Source organism: Dufourea novaeangliae, unplaced genomic scaffold (genome assembly GCF_001272555.1).
Source record: "Dufourea novaeangliae isolate 0120121106 unplaced genomic scaffold, ASM127255v1 scaffold246, whole genome shotgun sequence".
In the NCBI taxonomy this organism is placed as follows: domain Eukaryota; kingdom Metazoa; phylum Arthropoda; class Insecta; order Hymenoptera; family Halictidae; genus Dufourea; species Dufourea novaeangliae.
The window spans coordinates 372240-389857 of NW_015374139.1; the positions used below are offsets into that span (position 1 = coordinate 372240).

Sequence of the window (17618 nt, forward strand, 5' to 3'; positions counted from 1 at the left end):
CAGCTTGGTCTGGTCTATGAAGGGCTAATCTACCGAGTTTCTAAACATCGTACGGAAGATATCTTTCACCAGAGTTTAAGGTACCTACACCGTACAAAGTAGAGGACAAAGCACATGCTTCGCTGTTCAGAACTTTACCTTCACGAAACTCTCGTTCCATCCGCCCCCTCCTCGATTATCTATTCGTAGACGCAGATCTGGGTCACATCGTTCAACCCCCGATGTGAGAAAGGGGTCGAAAGCGGGTCGGTGAATTCAACGCGTACAGAGGTTTTTCATCGTGTCCAACAAAAATAGCCTCTTGGCCCCGAGCTCCTTTGATCTCCGAGCTGAAAAGACGACCGCGACGAGTCCTCTTCCACCGCTCGTGAAGCACCTACGTTGAATTAGCAGCCCTTTTGTGCTGCCACTCGCTCGTCTGCCAGTCACTGAATTCGGTTTACCTGCCTCCCACCCCCTCGAGCACACACCTGTTCCAACCGAGCACTGTTCCGATCGAGATCCTCCAGGAAGACGTTGCACGGCAAAACGAAGACGCGGTGAAGGAACACGCGGATCGGGTAATTCGAGCTGATATTCGCGTCGAACATGTCACAGCCTCCCTTCGAGGAAGTTCCCCTGACGTCGGGCCCATCGATTTAATAACTCGTCGATTAAATTCGATCGAAGGGGCCTTGCCATCCGAGCGTCAAGTTCATTCGTCCAATCGCTCGAGTGTTGCAGTTCGGCGAGGGAAGGCGTGGTATCCCTTTTTTCGTTGCATCTTTCGTTCGCGACATCGCCGCTCTACCCGGTATATACAGGGTGGGACAATGACTATGTCCACTTTGAATATTGCCGTTATTTGTAATAATATGAAAAAATGTTATATACAAAACTTACACGGTATAGAGGGATGCATATTGTGACACAAACATTTTCTGCATGGGTGAAGGCATAGAGGAGATTTCAAGGTCATCTCTATTTTTTTTAATGGAATGCTATGTTTTATTTATCGCGATGTGAAGCGTGACTTTTTTTAATCGGCTCGAGATAATTTACTAATGGCCGGGCCTGAACCGGCGGGTGAATCGTAATTAGCGTTATCGCGCGGGACCGTTTGGAGGTGACTTTAAGTGACTGGTCAAGCAGAGGATCATTTGTATCGAGTAATGGAAAGGCGCGCGATCGAGGGGTGCGGCCGAGAGCCCCTATTTGCATACGTCCGTCTCGGAGAGACACGCGACGCGACTGCGGCTATCGATGTCCGTTTTGCTTGTTTCCTTGTATTCTCTGGATCATTTTCTTTGGGTCACCTTGTTCTTATTTAATTCGCGAAGTATGTATCCGTCCCTATGTACTGACCCTGATACGCCCAACAATTATATTTTTCAAGTATACCTGTTTCCTCGTAATATTATTCTATTACGAGGAAAAAAGTATACTCGACCTCACCGAGGTCACGCCTATTCATCTTTCCACCTTCACTCTGACGGGAAGTGTGACACAAAATCGCCTAAATCGTTTCGAATTATCCTCTCGACCTATCCCGTCTCCTCGCCCTTCCTCCACTTCCGTAGAGAACGTCAAAATGCGCTGGCGCGCACGCAATTTTATCCGAAGATTGTTCCTATTTTTTTTTTCTTTTTGTTTCATCGAACCTTCGAGCGTTCATCCGTTTAATTCGTCTCTGATATCGTTCAAACGAGCCCACCCCCCTCTCTTGTTCCGAATGATTCGACCAATCGGATCATCTGCACGACGAATAAAAAATTCAATTTAAAGGCTGTCCGGATTGACGAGGATGAGACGAGGGCGAATTCTCTGCTCGTTGTTTCGCGCGAAACACGCCGACTCCGGACGAACGGACGGGATCAGATCATCCTAGATAAAGGCGGAGCAATAATCCTCGGGATAATTTTAGGCCAGTGGGATGGACAGTCTGCGTGAAACCACGGACGTGTTCCCGAGACGTTCCCCAGCGGCGCGCATCAGATACGCCCCAAGCTCCGAGAGGAATACGCGCCGGGGCTCCCTCGACGACAGAGACTCGTTTTAAATTCTACCCCCGTAGAATTCCAGGGCAAAAGCGATCCTCCTACAGACCGACACACACATGCAACCGAGTGTTTGTGTTCCTTTGGGCGAAGGAGGTTGATTCACGAGTGGAAGAACGCAACGAAAGGGAGATCACGACCGACGAGTGGGACGTAAGCTTCAAATGCTTTCGGGACAATTTAATACGTAACGTTGATATTTCAAGAGATGCGTATACCTTGCTCTTTGCACTGCTGTGATGTACAAATCGTACTTGGTGAGGAATTCAGGCAACGTTTAAATCTAGTCTAACTGAAATAAACACTACTCGAAACACAATTAGAGGATCTGATAAATGTGACTATGTTTTTGTGGACGGTATTTAACCCTCGAACAGTAAGGTGGGTTTTAAGGTCGTATGTACTTGGTAAGAGGGGGTCGAATTTGACCCTAGCTCTTATTTGCTATTTTCGAACGGGTAAAGAAAACAGTGGCTGCAATACATGGATCCTCTATACCTGGTTCAACAAAAAGAAGGTGATAACTATTCAGGTAGGACAGGGACAGAGACAGTTGTCATCCAATAGCTGGTCTCAACAGGTAAATGGTATGATTATAATACTAACTCGCCTCGTTGAACGGACAAACTAATTCTTCTTAGATTGGAGAAAACTCCAAAAGTTCAAAAGACACCACCAAATCGTTCATCCCAACGACGAATATGGTTGCGCAGCTTCGAAGCAAAAAGTAATCCAACGGACTGGACGGTAGGGATCGTGGACTTCGAGGGTACGAGGGATCAGGTGCGTTTAGGCGGGTCCGCATCCTTTCGCGTGTTTTCGCATTCAAATGCCCGCACCGGGGCGCAATTTAAAACTCGTTTGGGCGCCACACGGTGCCCCCTCCCCTCCCCGACTACTCGCCAAGCCCGAACACTTCAGTGATTTCGTGCAGCATCTGGACCAGAGAACAGAGAAACAGGGGGATGGGACAGACAAGAAAAGAGCAGGACCACCAGAGGCAAATAAAGCCAGAGAAGAGGCTGAAGGCCGGTTCTCAAAAGGAAGATGAGCCACGGGAGGGGGGTAAAGAAAGGGGAAGCGTTGGAGGCACGAACCTCTCATTGTCCTAGGGGACAGTCGTCTTTCACAGGACCCGGCCCAACGGATTCGTGAACTCGAATGGGATTTCGTTGCTCCGCTCGCGTCAGACTATTGCTCGCTTTTGGTATTCATGGAACGTTCCACCTCGACGACTCGTATAATCGGTCCTTCGACCGTTTGAATGGCGACACACACACACACACACGTGGACGTTAAGTGTCATAACATCGAACAGAAATATTTCTACATTAATTTGCGTTCCTGTTCGTATAATGTTTTCCGATACTAACGTAAGAAGGGATCGAGAAACTGTGCAGAATTAAAAAACTGATAATTTCACCGATCATCGTGCATGTGTATTTGCTACGAAGAATTAAATTCTTCCCGAGTGTTCAGACGTCATTCTCATCATTGGACGCTTAACTGGTTCCACGAGGGACGTCTGATCATTCAGAAGCCTTCGAACACTCATCGATAATTTATTGTTGTTCAAATCTTCGTATTGGTTTCTGCAAACTAACTCCTCGCAAATTCGCGATATATGACCGAACGAGGCGGTCGAGATCGGTAAAGCATCGGGATGAGGCGTACGATCCCAAAACAAAGGATCGCCATCCGTAGCGATGTTCTCGCGATTGTAACAAGGTTCGAGGGGCGGAGGTCTTCCTCCGAGGGGTACAGATCGTCGGGTACCGATATCGATACGTAAATAGGCACGTCGTACGGGGCCGGGTAGATACACCACCGGCCTACCAGAGAGATACGTCCGTTTCGTAGCAAAGGTCGAGCCTGGAGATCGATTTGCATGTCACCGATAGGAATCCGCTCGAGTAACGACGTATACGCGCGCACGGTGATCCAGCGCGGCTGGCCAAGCGAACGGAGTGACGGAAGCGGCGGACAGTTCGAGACAAACGATCCGATATATCCCTCCACCGTTCGCCGTGAACACGGTTAACAGAGAAAGAGGAGCCCGACGAGAAAGTCGTCTGTCGTAACACAACAATTATACATGTATTGTCATCGATGCTCTCGCGGTGACCCCACCAGCAACGACGTGTTGCTAGGTGGAACGAAATACGAGAGCAATTGGCGACCTTGCTCCGATGAATATTTACGATAAACCGAACAGAGCTGAAACACTGGACTGCTAAATAAGACTGGAATTGCTGGTTGATAAGATACCCAACATCGACAAAATCGAGTCGATCCTACGGTATACTATATATAGTACACTATCGGTCAAGAGTACGGGATCGAGTTCGATAATTAAACAGAAAAATATTATTGTAGAAAGATTTGATGAAAGTAATGTGTCGAAGGTAATCGGAAATGATTTATGTGCGCACTGATTCCGTGACTTTTACTGTATCGTAACAGAACAATGAGTTACTGTCCCAACGATGATGGACCCTTTTCCCATACTTTTGACCGGTATTGTGTCGTTGGAGTGGGAGGCAGAGACGTACCGGGAAGAAGTAATTTACTATGGGGAAGATTGAGAAAGAACGACGTAGGAGACGTCAAAATAATCGAAGAAATGGTACTCAGAATCGATCTTCAGCATCACGTTCACGTCACTTTACCAAATTTGTTTTCAATACTTCTTGTACCCGTCTAAAAATACAGTTCATTACAGTGCAATTCTTTTACACTTGTAGGTTTCCATCAACAGGACCAAGATCAATTGCCTGTTCAAGGTTAGCAGAGGGTCCCATTCTCCCTTTGCCCGCCACTTAGCCACCCCAGCTCTCGTTCTCCCTCGCGCAAATCCGCAGGAGCTTGCTCACACTCCATTGAGCAGAGAAGCAAGCCGACAGGTCGGGAAAGTAGAGAGTTATTCGGGGTCGAGAAAGTGGCCTTGAGCGACCAGTTGAATTTCTTCCAGCTATAGTCGCCACACAGAACTGTCCTGCCTTCGAATGAAACACGATTTCACCGATCGAATCCATTCACTAGATTCATTAACCCGTTTTTCCAAGCTCCGAAGCTTAAGAATTCAATTCAATTCACATAAAAAATTCTTCGTGACCACTTGTCCTCACGCAGGAAAGTCTAAATGATCTGAACAAGACCCAAGAAAACTCGTTCGTTCGAATTTTTTTTTTCTGAGCTTCTGGAAGAGTCTCTGGTTTGCAGTTAACCCTACCAAACCCTTCAGAGGGGTAGGAATTAGTACGCCAAAACTGGTAATTTTGATCGGTCGAGGTAGGTTTAGTGTTAAGTGTAGTGGAGACCTCGGATACGTGCTCGAGACAGCGATCTAAACGCGGCACACAAGTGGATCCCCACTCTACTCGCGAAGCATCGCCTAGCGTACAAATATCAGACGAACGCGACCGTGGCACTGCATCAGTTTGTCGCGCGGCATTCGTCCACAGTGATCAACGCACAGGAAGCTACACAGAGCGAATTATCCGTCTACCCACCCGTGGCGAACGATTCAACGTGTGCATCAATCATGAGGCTGAACGCGATCGTGCCGAACTTCCAAGCGGAGACCACTCAGGGCCCGATTGATTTCTACGACTGGCAAGGGGATTCGTGAGTCGATCAATCAGTCCGCCATTCCGCCCCGTTTCTCCGTATCGAAGCACACGTGTCTGTCTTATAAAATTATATTCGTTAAGAGGAGTAAACAGCCTTTTATTTGAGACAAAGAAAAAATATATATTGTATTTACCTATGTGGATACTTGCTGGATATTCTTTTCGTAAATGGGCGTTCTCCTTGACCACGTGAATTGCTCGGAGATTGGTGAATTATTAAATTTGAATGTAGCATCTCGAAGCACTCGTTGTCTTAGCCTGTTTTATGTGAAAAATCACAGTACTCGGTATGGTTAACTTGGTAGTTTCGACCGTGCTTCGAGATTGGTCAACGATTTTGGTAACTCTGTCAACATATTCAGTCACTCTTCACCAGCATTAAAGAATTCGTTTCTTTGCATTGTCGATAATTAATATTATTGTATCGCTTATATGAATTTTGGGTATTTAGCCCGTTAATAAATAAATAAATAATTGGGAAGTGTCCCAAATAACCGGAATATTCACTTTTTATAAAAGTGGATATTAGTTTTTAAGATAATTAATCAAGATATTAATTAAGATAATAATAATTAAATAAGATTTATATAAGTGGATAAACATTAAGAATGTCATGAATTAATATTCGAAGCAGAGAGGCCAGTTTCCTCTACAAAGAAGTATACATTCGGTTTACAGCTTTTGCTGCATCGTTGCGGTCGAGTATCGATTTCGGTTTCGCGGTACGGTGGTTTTCGAAACGGGAGAAGTCAGGAAAATGAATAATAGTTCACGCATTCTTCATTGTCTCGACACGATAATCATCGAGTAACCGATCAGGTGTTTGTGTCTCCTTGGAGGTGACCATGAACAGAACCGAAGTAATAACGTACTTTTCGCGGGAATATCCGTTGTATACAAAACAAAGTCTAGGAATTTATTCCGAGTGACGATCACGATTACCGATATCTTCCAGATGGGTGGTACTATTCTCCCATCCCGCCGATTTCACCCCCGTGTGCACCACCGAATTGGGACGACTGGCGGTTCACCAGCCGCATTTCCAGCGCCGAAACACCAAGCTGCTGGCCCACTCTGTCGATACACTCCAGGATCACGTCAACTGGGTTAACGTGAGTGTCGTGAATCGTTCCTTTCGGAGCCAGCTCCGAGACGATTATCCCCCACGCGAATCGTAGAATAATGTGCCTATTCGAGAAGCAGTCGCAGCTAAATAGAATTCAAATTGACCATCCTCGTTTTGAATCCGTTTAACGTCACGTTCCACTATTATGTAACGCCTAGTCTACACACACGCTATGCAACTCGTGCTACAGTGCACGCCTGACTGGAATAATTCCGCTTGTTTATCTGGTATTTGCCTAACAAGGCTTTATCATAGAACGCAACCGGTTCCGCAAGCGAGTATCGTAAAACAGTAATTGCCTGGTTACAAAGTAGAGGAAAAAGAAAAAATCGTCGGGTAGTAGTGTTACAATCGAAAGAAAGATCGTATTGTTCGATGTCAATCGAAGGAACAGATCGTTATATACGAGTATACTTTTTTGCGATCGCGATCCGATCGAACACGATTTCACCGGGTCGTTCCTGTTCCACGCGACAGGATATTAAATCTTACTGCCAAGACATCTGCGGCGCCTTCCCCTATCCAATCATCGCGGACCACGATCGCAGCCTGGCGGTGAAGCTGGACATGATCGACGAGACGAGCAAAGACGATCCGGAAAAGGCAATAACCGTTCGTGCTCTCTACATCATCAGCCCCGATCATCGTCTACGTTTGTCGATGCACTATCCGACGTCCACCGGTCGCAACGTCGAGTAAGTTAACGTTATATGTATAACGATAACGTTATAATGTAGACGAAAGAAGGATGTTTAACGAGAGAATGAATTGTCCCGTGTAGCGAGATACTGCGTACCATCGACTCGTTGCAGCTGGTTGACAGATTACCGCAGATTGCTACTCCGGCTAACTGGGTGGTGAGTATTATGGCTTTTGGTTTTTTGAAAGAATCTTATTCTGCTACTTAAATGTTATTGTTTCGTTTGCACGCAGCCAGGCGAGAAAGTGATGATCCTGCCGACCGTTAAAGACGAGGAGCTACCGAAACTATTCCCCGGTGGAGTAGACAAAGTCTCGATGCCTTCCGGAAAGGTCTACGTCCGTACCACCACTAACTATTAAGCGAATATTTTCACTACTAATTATAACGGTATTATATTCTTTCTAATCTGGTCATACAGTCTCTGATATTGTTATACCGAAGATATTTCGTGTACTGTGTTTTATAAATCTTGAAAATAAAACTATACGTTGGAAGACGCTTTGTGGTATTCGAGAGAGATGTTCGAGTGAGATGGATTGATTTATTTTGCGACTGGTCGTCGAAAGAAACAATAAAGTTCTGGCGGCTATTCTTGTGAACCGATAAGGTCTGTTTGCGCAGCAGTCCAATCAAATACGTTCTCTGGTCATCCGACTCGGATAAAAGTATTATCGGACACGGTGCTGATAACGTTGCGCAATCATTATTTAATTCTTTCGTGGGCTTCAAAACAGTTCTCGCTTCTTTACTATTTAATTACGAAGCCAGAAGGGGAATCGTGTATCGGACAGAGGAATTCGCTGCATCCGCGTGATTCTGCGTTTCACAGGAGAGATCTAACGGAAGTCCCCCTGTTCCCGGCACGATCGAACGATCCCTAGAGGTCGTACAGATCCATGTGACCGGCCTTCGATATGGCAGCACGTGTAACGTTTATAACTAAACACTAATCGCGACTGGATGGTATCTAACAGATTCTACGTGTGAAAACTAAGACAAAAATAAAAAATGACGAAATGGCGTTCGAGGCTTTGTTTTCAAGTTATTAATTAAGCCGTTCGGAGGCCAAAGTGGACTAACTCCAGTTTTTGAACTTTTTCAAATTTTAATGTCGAACCACTGGACTGATGCTTAACTGTGTGTACATTTAAAATAAATTTCTTTGTTCATTTTTGTGGGCTTGATTACTCTGGAAAGGAACGATTGAATTGCAGAAAATATGGGCGAAATATGCGTGAAAGTAGAATCACCCTATGAAACTGTCCCACATTTTTACTAACACCCTCTATGTACAACTATCGCTGCGAATTACTGATAACAGCTTTTCCTCGCTATTTCTCGCTGATCCAGTTGACTCGACCAGAGACGGGAGCAACACGACGCAGGACGTCTGCGTCGTAAAAGGAAGGAACAAAAAACAAACCGGATAGGTGGACCCTTGGACGCAGAAAATTCGACAAAAGCCCCAAACGGTTGGGGCCCGCTCGATCCTCTACGAAACCGGGTTCTTTCCTCCGGACGCTGCCAGTAAAGATACCAGGCGCCGTTTTCAAGTGTTCCCATCGTATACTCCTCATGGTCGACGAAAGAAAAAAAAAATAACGTCCCATTCGGTATTTCAGGCTGGAAGATTCTGGTGGACGGGCCGAAGAAGGAATTTCTCGATAGACTCTGGCCGAGAAGCTGAAGGTCGAAGGGCCATTTCCTCCCCGTGGGGAATAACAGCGAGCAGCTCGTTTCGGGGATCATCGAGCCACGCGTCAGGTGAATTTCGTTGTATATTTCATGAGGGAATCTCGGGATTCTTGGATTTAGGAGCGTGTAAATACCGAAAGGAACAACCCGAATCAAAAAACAGGGAAAAGGAGGAGGGACGAAGAAGATTTATACCATCGATGGGCCGTCAACGTGGACTATATTTCTTCGACCGAGTACGTCGAGAATGTAGGGACCAAAAGTAATCCTACAGAGTTGTCTAGGATTGTCCATTATTCCTGGATAATTATACACATCTCCCTCGGGAATTTTCGAAATGAGTTTCAGCCCGGCTCCATGAGGCTCGTTCGACGCACGGCGCCGATAAGGCTGGACCTCTCTTAGGGCCCTGTCGGGGAAATTCGAACGTGCGTCAGGAAATTATCGATGAATATTACACAAATCCTAGGCTTTCGGAATTTCATGTTCAGAATCTTTATCCAAACGAAGAGGAAATGGACAACTGAAAAATCAACGTATCTTCTTTGGTAGATAGAATACACCTTGGTCAACTGTTGAAATTTTGTAACTTTAACGGAGACATACCGAAGAAAAAATTTCTTCGGTATGTCTCTCCGTTAAAGTTACAAAATTCTCCGTCTGTTAATCCATCGAACGAAGAAACTTTCTGTCAGCATCATCGAAAGCTTCGACATCGACTTCAAGCGTCTCTTCCGTGTCAACAGGTGAAAAAAAGCAATGGCTCAGGTGCTCTGCCATGGGGTCAGAAAGAGGGCGACAACGATCGCCTCGATTTCGTCGAATCAACCTAGTCGATCGATGCAGCTTCAGGATCGAGGTGTTCCATTGAACCGTGAAAGCCTGCTTCCGTGTTCCGGCTAACCGTTAACCACGAGGACCCGCGTGCAACGTCGAAGAAGGACGAACGCGCGCAGGTAACCGAGGAGGAGAACGACGACAAAGGGGAGAAGCCTGGGGAAGAAGACGACAGAGATAGAGAGCCATGGCAACGTTGCCCATTAAACATAGCCCCCTTCGTCGTTGGTCCGGTCTAGTTTAACGGCCGTCGTCGGGCTCCCAGGTCTCGCGTGAGTCTGATTGCGGGTTGAACAGGTTGAACAGTTGGATAATGGAGGCGCCCACATCGCTCCGCTAGCGGTACCAGCTTCTGTTATCTACGTCGCTTTAAAGGGGACGGGGTCGACCAGCCTCAATTCCATCGGCGATCCTTCCCCCTCCGGACGGCTATTATCTTCTTAGAAAATAGAACAAGGGACGTGCATCGTCGTGTAAAAAATTGGAGAAGCTGAGTGATCTGTCTTCACACTTTATTGACTGGAAGCGATAAGAAGTTTAATATTAATATTACCCTTAGATCAGGGTTACAGAAAAATTACGTTATTCTATTAGAGATTTTGCTATTTTCCATGAATGTAATTTCCTATTGTGATTGAATTGTTTAATAATAGTTCCTTGGCTGTTGATCGCTAGATCTACTGAACCTATTAAGTAGCAACCTTATGTTTAAGGTCAGTTTGAGACCAAGCAAAAATGCAGGGTTATTTTCATAGAAATTGGAATACTTTCTTATTTTTTATCCGTTATTCGAAACCCTTTATCGTATTAATAAATTTGCCCATCTCTGCTAGTAGGAAAACGTTGAAGTATTTTCCGGATTCCATTACCATCCCAGCACTTCCGAAATTCTACTTCTTCGAGGTTGCTCGCGCGGCACCCACGTGCTCGATCGTCAGATACAAGCGCGTTTTCATGGGTTTCGCTCGCGTAGCCCCGCGATGAAGATAGCCCGGTATAAAGGGTCGAACGGGGCACCGGTGTTCGCGCCGTTCTGGCCAGCCTTAGAAGGCCAACCGGAATACCGATCCGGGAATTAGATGAGGAGCGTGCGCACGCCACGTCGGGCCGCCAGGTGTAAGTGCGACAACGGGATCGTTAATTTCCCGAGATAGGTACACTGTCCAATCAATCCACGATTCCTGTCCCCGTGGATCCTTTCGAGGATTTCAGGAACTGATAGTGACAACGCTAGATTTTCGTTAAATGGAGGTAAGAATGCAATCTCTGATGGCTCTCCTGGTATGTATACAGTAAATCATCGATAAATGAGGTTCAGCATAACGATAGAGCTTGGAATTTTGAAGCCAATGATATTTGTTTTAGTCGCGAATGGCCATTATCCCCCATCCGTCCCTTGTGTCAATTTGATACAGTTATCTCCTAAGAAATGACGTTATTTCGTCGTGTCTAGTTAAATTTTGCTGAGGCTTTGTGATTTTTGCCTGAAAGAATTTGCAAATTTAACTATTTGTCACTTTATTGTATTGATTTTTACCAATGAGTCTGTTTGACACCGAGGGACAAATTAAGTTGGGAACACGAGGGACGGATAAGGGTTAGTTTATGAAATATTTTATGTTTGCTGGACACTTTCAACGCTCATCGAGGGTTTGCTGTACTCGCCTGATCGTCTTCTGGAATGCCTGTGATCTTGGACCTTTTTCGGGGGGAATCTGTACACCGTTACATTGCTACGCCACGGTTTAGAAGGTCAACCGCGATTCTGGAATCAGATGCTTGGGATTCCGGCGGCCGTCAGGTGCAAAACGCGTCGCGACTATGGAAGATCGTTAATTTCCCCTCGCGCAACCGTGTCGGTTCGAGCGATGACAAGATAACCATACCTCTAGGTTCGTGGGGGTCGCGACCGAGGTTTCAATTAGGGGTTAATTTGAGATTGCCCGACTGGTCGTTCGTTAGTTTCTCTGTCCTTCGACGTATCGGTGTGTGCAGGGAAAGATCGGAGATTAGGGACAAACATAATTTCTTACGGACAGCTCAAGCACAAGGACCACTGCTGTTGTATCCGAGGGTGTGGAATGCACCGAGTGGTCCAAAGAAAGACCCAGTAAAAATAAATCATCCGGCAACCCCTCAAGCAACTTCACCCTTCCCTAAGAACCAGCCCAGTCTCCTCCCCAGAAAATGTCTATGGCTCTAAAATAAATCCAACCTTACCTCCTACCTAACCTACCCTCCTTTGGACTGACTCCGCCCCCTTGACAAAAATCCTTTATAGTATACCCCCAAGGTCTAACCGGCGACTTCCTCGTGAGATAAAGCATCCCCCCCTCGAACCTAATGTAATCCGCCATCCCTCCTCCTCCTCGCGACTTCCTGGTCGTTATCTCGGCCGGTCTCTGCTCGGTTGACACCGGACGAGCAGTTACGTAACCGAGTGTCGGCCGTGTGGATTAAGCCACACGCAGGTATATACATAAACCACGCAGGTATACATAACGCCGGAAGCGTGTGTGTGCTCGTGTCGAGCCCTGCATGCAAATCCCTGGGCGCGCGTATCGGTATTAATATCGAGTACGGGAAGGGACCGGTAGGTAGCACCGAGCCCAACGGGAATAAAACGTGTACGAGGGGGATAATCGGGCCCTGGTTGACGTACCGTGGGGCAACCCACCGAACAGATCGATCCCGATACCTGCTGATTGGAACCGTCTCGATGACGACTGAACGAGCGCGCGCAGGAAACTGCTCCATCCGGATCATTCCCGGTGTGTCTAGCCCCGCGGACATATACAATCGCCAGGGACTGTTTCACCAGCGAGAGGAGAAGAGATCGTTCTGATCCCTGCTAATTGGAAACTTCTGAACGATGACTGAACGCCGGTGGATATCGTTCCGCGAATTAATCCTACGGAGGCTGATACTCGGGGCAGATCGATCGGATCCTGGCCCCTCGGTTCGCGATTCAACATTAATATTTTCGAGTTGCTTGGTAACCCTCGCGTCTCTGCTGCTCGATGTTTTAGTCTGTGATAGTATTCCGAGCCCTCCATATGTACTTTGAAGTATTGTGTAATTTAAAACGCTCGAATATCTTCAAGATCGTGGAATATCAACTCGGAATGGGTTACCTTCGCTTTAATTTTCACCGGTATAGTAATTAATATAGGCTAAATACTGTGTACCTTTGATGAAATATTGTAAGCAGACGTTTCTAAATATCAATTCAGAAATTACGTTTGCAGCCTGAGATTCAGGTAGCTTCTAGGTACATCCCTAGTAACACAAAATGTATTGAAGCATTATTAGGACGGATTTGTCTTTGATTCCGGCCAATTTCCGTTACGTGCTACCCGTTCTAAAAAGAACAAATTTCCACAGGCTCCCGATCAACTTCTAACGTCGTCCGTTCCAGTGAAATGTCAGCAGACAGCCGTTCTGTGGTACGGTTAGTCGCAATTAAGCCGCACTCTAATTGGTAACGGGCACCGTTACGGGTATTAACGCGGACGAATAATCGTAGGGGAATCGTAGGTGGAACAAAGGGGCGCCCCTTAATGGCCCGGCAACAGAGAAAGATAGAGAGATTCCCCGGTTATTATCGTCGATATCCCTATTATGCCACGGTTCATTAACATTTATCGGCGACGCAACTGTTCGGTCTCGCCACGGTCCTAGCCCGATGGCTATCGTTTAATTGGGGTCAGCTGATTAACCAGTGTTTCGCGAACAACATGCATCTCCACCGGTTGGGATGGCAGGGAAAAGGGGGTCATTCGCAACCTCGGTTGATCATATCGACGTCGTCATCAATATCATCAAACCGCCGTCCCTCGGCTGACGGTTATCGAGCCCCGACCGCGACACGGTTCCTATTAGTCTCTGGGGCCCTCGACCGGATCGGGGTTGTGTCGAACGGCCCGAAGACGTTAATGACGGCCAAGGAAAAATGATGGTCTCGGTGGCCGGAGCACTCGTTTGATCGCGTCCCTCCATCGCCGAGAGAGACTGTGAGCAGCAGCTTCTGAAATCCTTTATTGTCGTGTTGTGTTCTTTACACGAACGTGTAGAGTACACTAATCATTGCTGGGCGATGCATCGAATGGCTCGGTGTCTACGATGGTATAAATCGGGACAGCCTACGATAATCGATGAACCTAAACACGATGGGACTTCCACCACCGTCGTACTCGTCGACAATGGACCGAACGTATCGACAATTTCTATGGTATAGAAATCTACGCCAGTCACACCGATGTTCTTCGAGCCACCCAGAGACCACCATCGTCGATCCGCGGACCGTCGTACACTCGGAATCATCGAAACGTCGGAACACGATCGAACGGAGACGCCCCACTGGTGATTTATTCCGTCGACGAGCGGGGCTGGTTCATTCAATTAGGCGCGCGCGTAAATCAAGCCGCCTTATGCCTGGTAATCAGCCAGAGTCAGCTGGCCCCGTCGTTCAGGCCACGTTCGCAGCGAAACGAAAGAAGTGGGTACCTACTCTCGTGAACACGTAGCACGAGGCCCCACCGATTAATGGCGATCGAACAACAATTTTCCGTGGCCCCTGCGACGAGAAATCCCCGATAATCGAAAGGAACATATGTATGTATGCTATATATACACATATGTATATACCAGCGACAAGATAATCGTTCCAACTCGAGACGATTAATCCCACGGCGCAGCAGTTCCTTCTTTCCCCCGCGAACCGATTTGCATAATTGGCCACCGATGACCATTTCGCCTGGTATCGCCGCGCTACCGACCGTAGACGGCCCAGAGAGAGGGTGGGGAAAGGACCCTGTTTCTCCCCTGAGAAATGCCATTTCCAATTAACTATCGATTATTGGGCTCATGCGCGCGCGACCAACCGACCGGCGAATCGACCGATTAGGCTTGTCCCGTTTAAGCAACACGTTGATAAATGCTCGCGACGGGATACGGCGCAAGGTCCGTTTTGCCCTCTTTTGCCTTGTTGCCGGTACCACGAAGGCGCTAACTTCCGATACGATCCTTTTTACGTTTAAAATCCTTCGCACCGTTTCTCCCCTCCAGCCTTTGGAAAATATTCCAATCGATACTCGGGCCAGGAACGTCTAGACTTTTAATTACCCCCTCGAACGTAGCACCACAAATACACCCAATCATGTAGTTACCAATAAGAACACACCGATTCATGGACCATAGAAGACACGGAATATCGGCGTTAAACATAAATACAAACTTATTACTCGTGTGGTCGATTATTCGGAGATAGTATGCGTACACACGCAGAACCAGTTCTCGCTGTTTCAGGGACATTAATCGCGACTAGTGTTTTTTTTCCTTCGATGGATTCGAGCTTTTTCCTCCCTTTCTCATCGAGACTTTTTTCCCGTGGTTCGATAACTATCAGGGCTCCGGGAAAATACACAAAACCTTGTTTTCTCGAATATTTTAGAATATTTTGAAATATTATTTTAAAGTTATCGTGTTAAATAAATTTGTCGACTTGTTTCTGCATAATTCCGTTACATCTGATTCTAGATTTACAGAAACCGTTCTCCACGACATCCTTGAATCCTCCCAGCAGGGACACTTCCGGCCAGGCTCGCGGTTCTAGACGGATAGAACCAAGGCAGACGCATCCGCCATTTTTACGGGGACTTCATTATTGGCGGCGAACACGCAAACACCGAATTAAAGTAACCGATCCTGAAGGTTATATCGCGTTAAAGGCTTTCCTGCTTCTACGGGTACGGTCGATTTGCGCGCACGCGGCGCCTGGACAACTCGGCCATCCTCGAAGCCAGATTAATGATCCGGTCGCGGGCCTTAAGAGGGCCATTCGTTTCGAGTGTAATCTCGGTCGAAAAATGCGAAAAGATAATAACCCTCCCCATCGAACGAGGGAGTTCTATATACATACTCGATCGACCTTGAGGAGGAATGAGAAATTGGGCTAACGGGTTGGAATTATTCAGACAAATACACACGGGGTGACCACGGATCGTTTACTGCCCCGATTGCAGAGAAAAAAAATCGAATTTCTCGTTCGTCGAATTCCATAACTGAACGTTGGAGGAATTGATCGAAAGAGACATTTCTCCATCGAAACGAAAGAGGATCAATTATGAAATTACCGTAGATCGTGTGTTCGATCGTCCCCTTTTTCCAGGAAGACATCATTAGCGTCCATTTCCTGCTGGCGCGGAACACAGAGAACGCGGTGAGAAGCTTTTACCCGGCCATCTGTCCGGGCTTAAATCAATTCTGACGGTTTCTAGCATTACCGTCGGCCATTGGCGTCAGAAAGCGATAGGCCAAGAACCGTCTAGACAACGCTACACGATGCACATTGAGATGGCATTGATGATCGGGCACACCAGCCGACCGGGGACCAGTCAACTACAATTGACGTCGACCTTTGGCACACCTAGAGCTCCGAGGGGGCCGTTTCGACGGGCAGCTTTTGATTCACGGCCTGCCATATAATGCTCGGAACTTCCGACGCGATTCGCGATACTCGACGAGCCACCGTGGGCTGAACAACTCGGCTGACCACGCGCGCAAGAACGCATCTATGGCTCCGTAAACAGTGGGACAGTTTATAACCCACCTAATCCTAAAGAGTTAAGGGTCTGGGCGTTAAAAGGTTCAGGATTCCTTTTCTTTACTTCAAGGACTTCTTTTCTTTTAGATCGTGTAGTGTAATGTTCAGAATTCTTTCTCCAAGGTGAAATATTAAATTTCAGTAACTCGAATCGCTGGAGAGCGAGCACGTCGTCCAACCGTCGACGGAAAATTGAAATTACAACCCACGGCTTACAGTTCTCAATTGTGTTGACGTTTTCGAGTTGTAAGTCGTGTCGTGTCCTTACGGAATTAATTTCCCTAACGTTTTCGCCAAGCATTAGACAGCAGCGTAGCCATCGTCACGGGGCGAATTGACACACCGATGCCGAGAGCGATTCACACGTCTGGTCGTTCTCCATTCGCACACGAATCAGCCCGAATGAAACCGTATCGGGCCGGTAAACGGATTTGTCGACGGCAAAGTGGATTCCCCGCGCGAATACGCATCCAAGAGGATTCGATTCGTCGTGTGCAGTCACCGTGATCGAAACGAGAATTCACATTAAGGGGGTGTTCCCACTCGTAGGAGTCATTTATAAGCGATTTTTAAAACTAAGAATTAATGGACCATGGGACTTGTAGTTTTTCATACATGTTTGTTCGCATTTCAAGAGAGCACGATCAAATTTTTGTGCAATTATCTTTTCTATTAACAAAGTTATTACATGTTTTTTGCAGCTCTGAATGGCTGCCACGATTCACGTTGTTGTATTTGTCGAAAAAAAAATTAAAGGTAATCTTAATCTAGATAAAAATTTTATCACATTTTTCACACATTTTCAAGGTAAAATACTTTTACTTACAGTTAAAAAAAAATTGATTTTTGCACCCCTCCGAATGGGAATACCCCCTCAAAACAAGTTGGTAGTACAAATATCGGTACTCACGTGCTCGTCCACAGAGTACGTTAGCTCCCCGTCGTCGTAGAGGACGAACCATCGTCTCTGCCACCTCTGAAACAC

General features: G+C 46.7%; 2 protein-coding genes across 2 annotated transcripts in view; one reads left to right on the forward strand and one right to left on the reverse strand.

Moving 5' to 3' along the window:
• Nucleotides 1–17618, reverse strand: part of LOC107191400 (protein outspread) — a 153042-nt gene that overhangs the window by 56954 nt on the left and 78470 nt on the right. The window contains 1 exon segment of the mRNA XM_015580429.1: nucleotides 17544–17609. Coding sequence (XP_015435915.1) covers nucleotides 17544–17609 — 66 coding nt within the window.
• Nucleotides 5443–7993, forward strand: LOC107191399 (peroxiredoxin-6-like). The gene is made up of 5 exons (XM_015580428.1): nucleotides 5443–5663; nucleotides 6624–6780; nucleotides 7272–7489; nucleotides 7576–7651; nucleotides 7728–7993. The coding sequence occupies exons 1-5, from the start codon at nucleotides 5581–5583 to the stop codon at nucleotides 7854–7856; spliced, it is 663 nt and encodes a 220-aa protein (XP_015435914.1). The 5' UTR covers nucleotides 5443–5580; the 3' UTR covers nucleotides 7857–7993.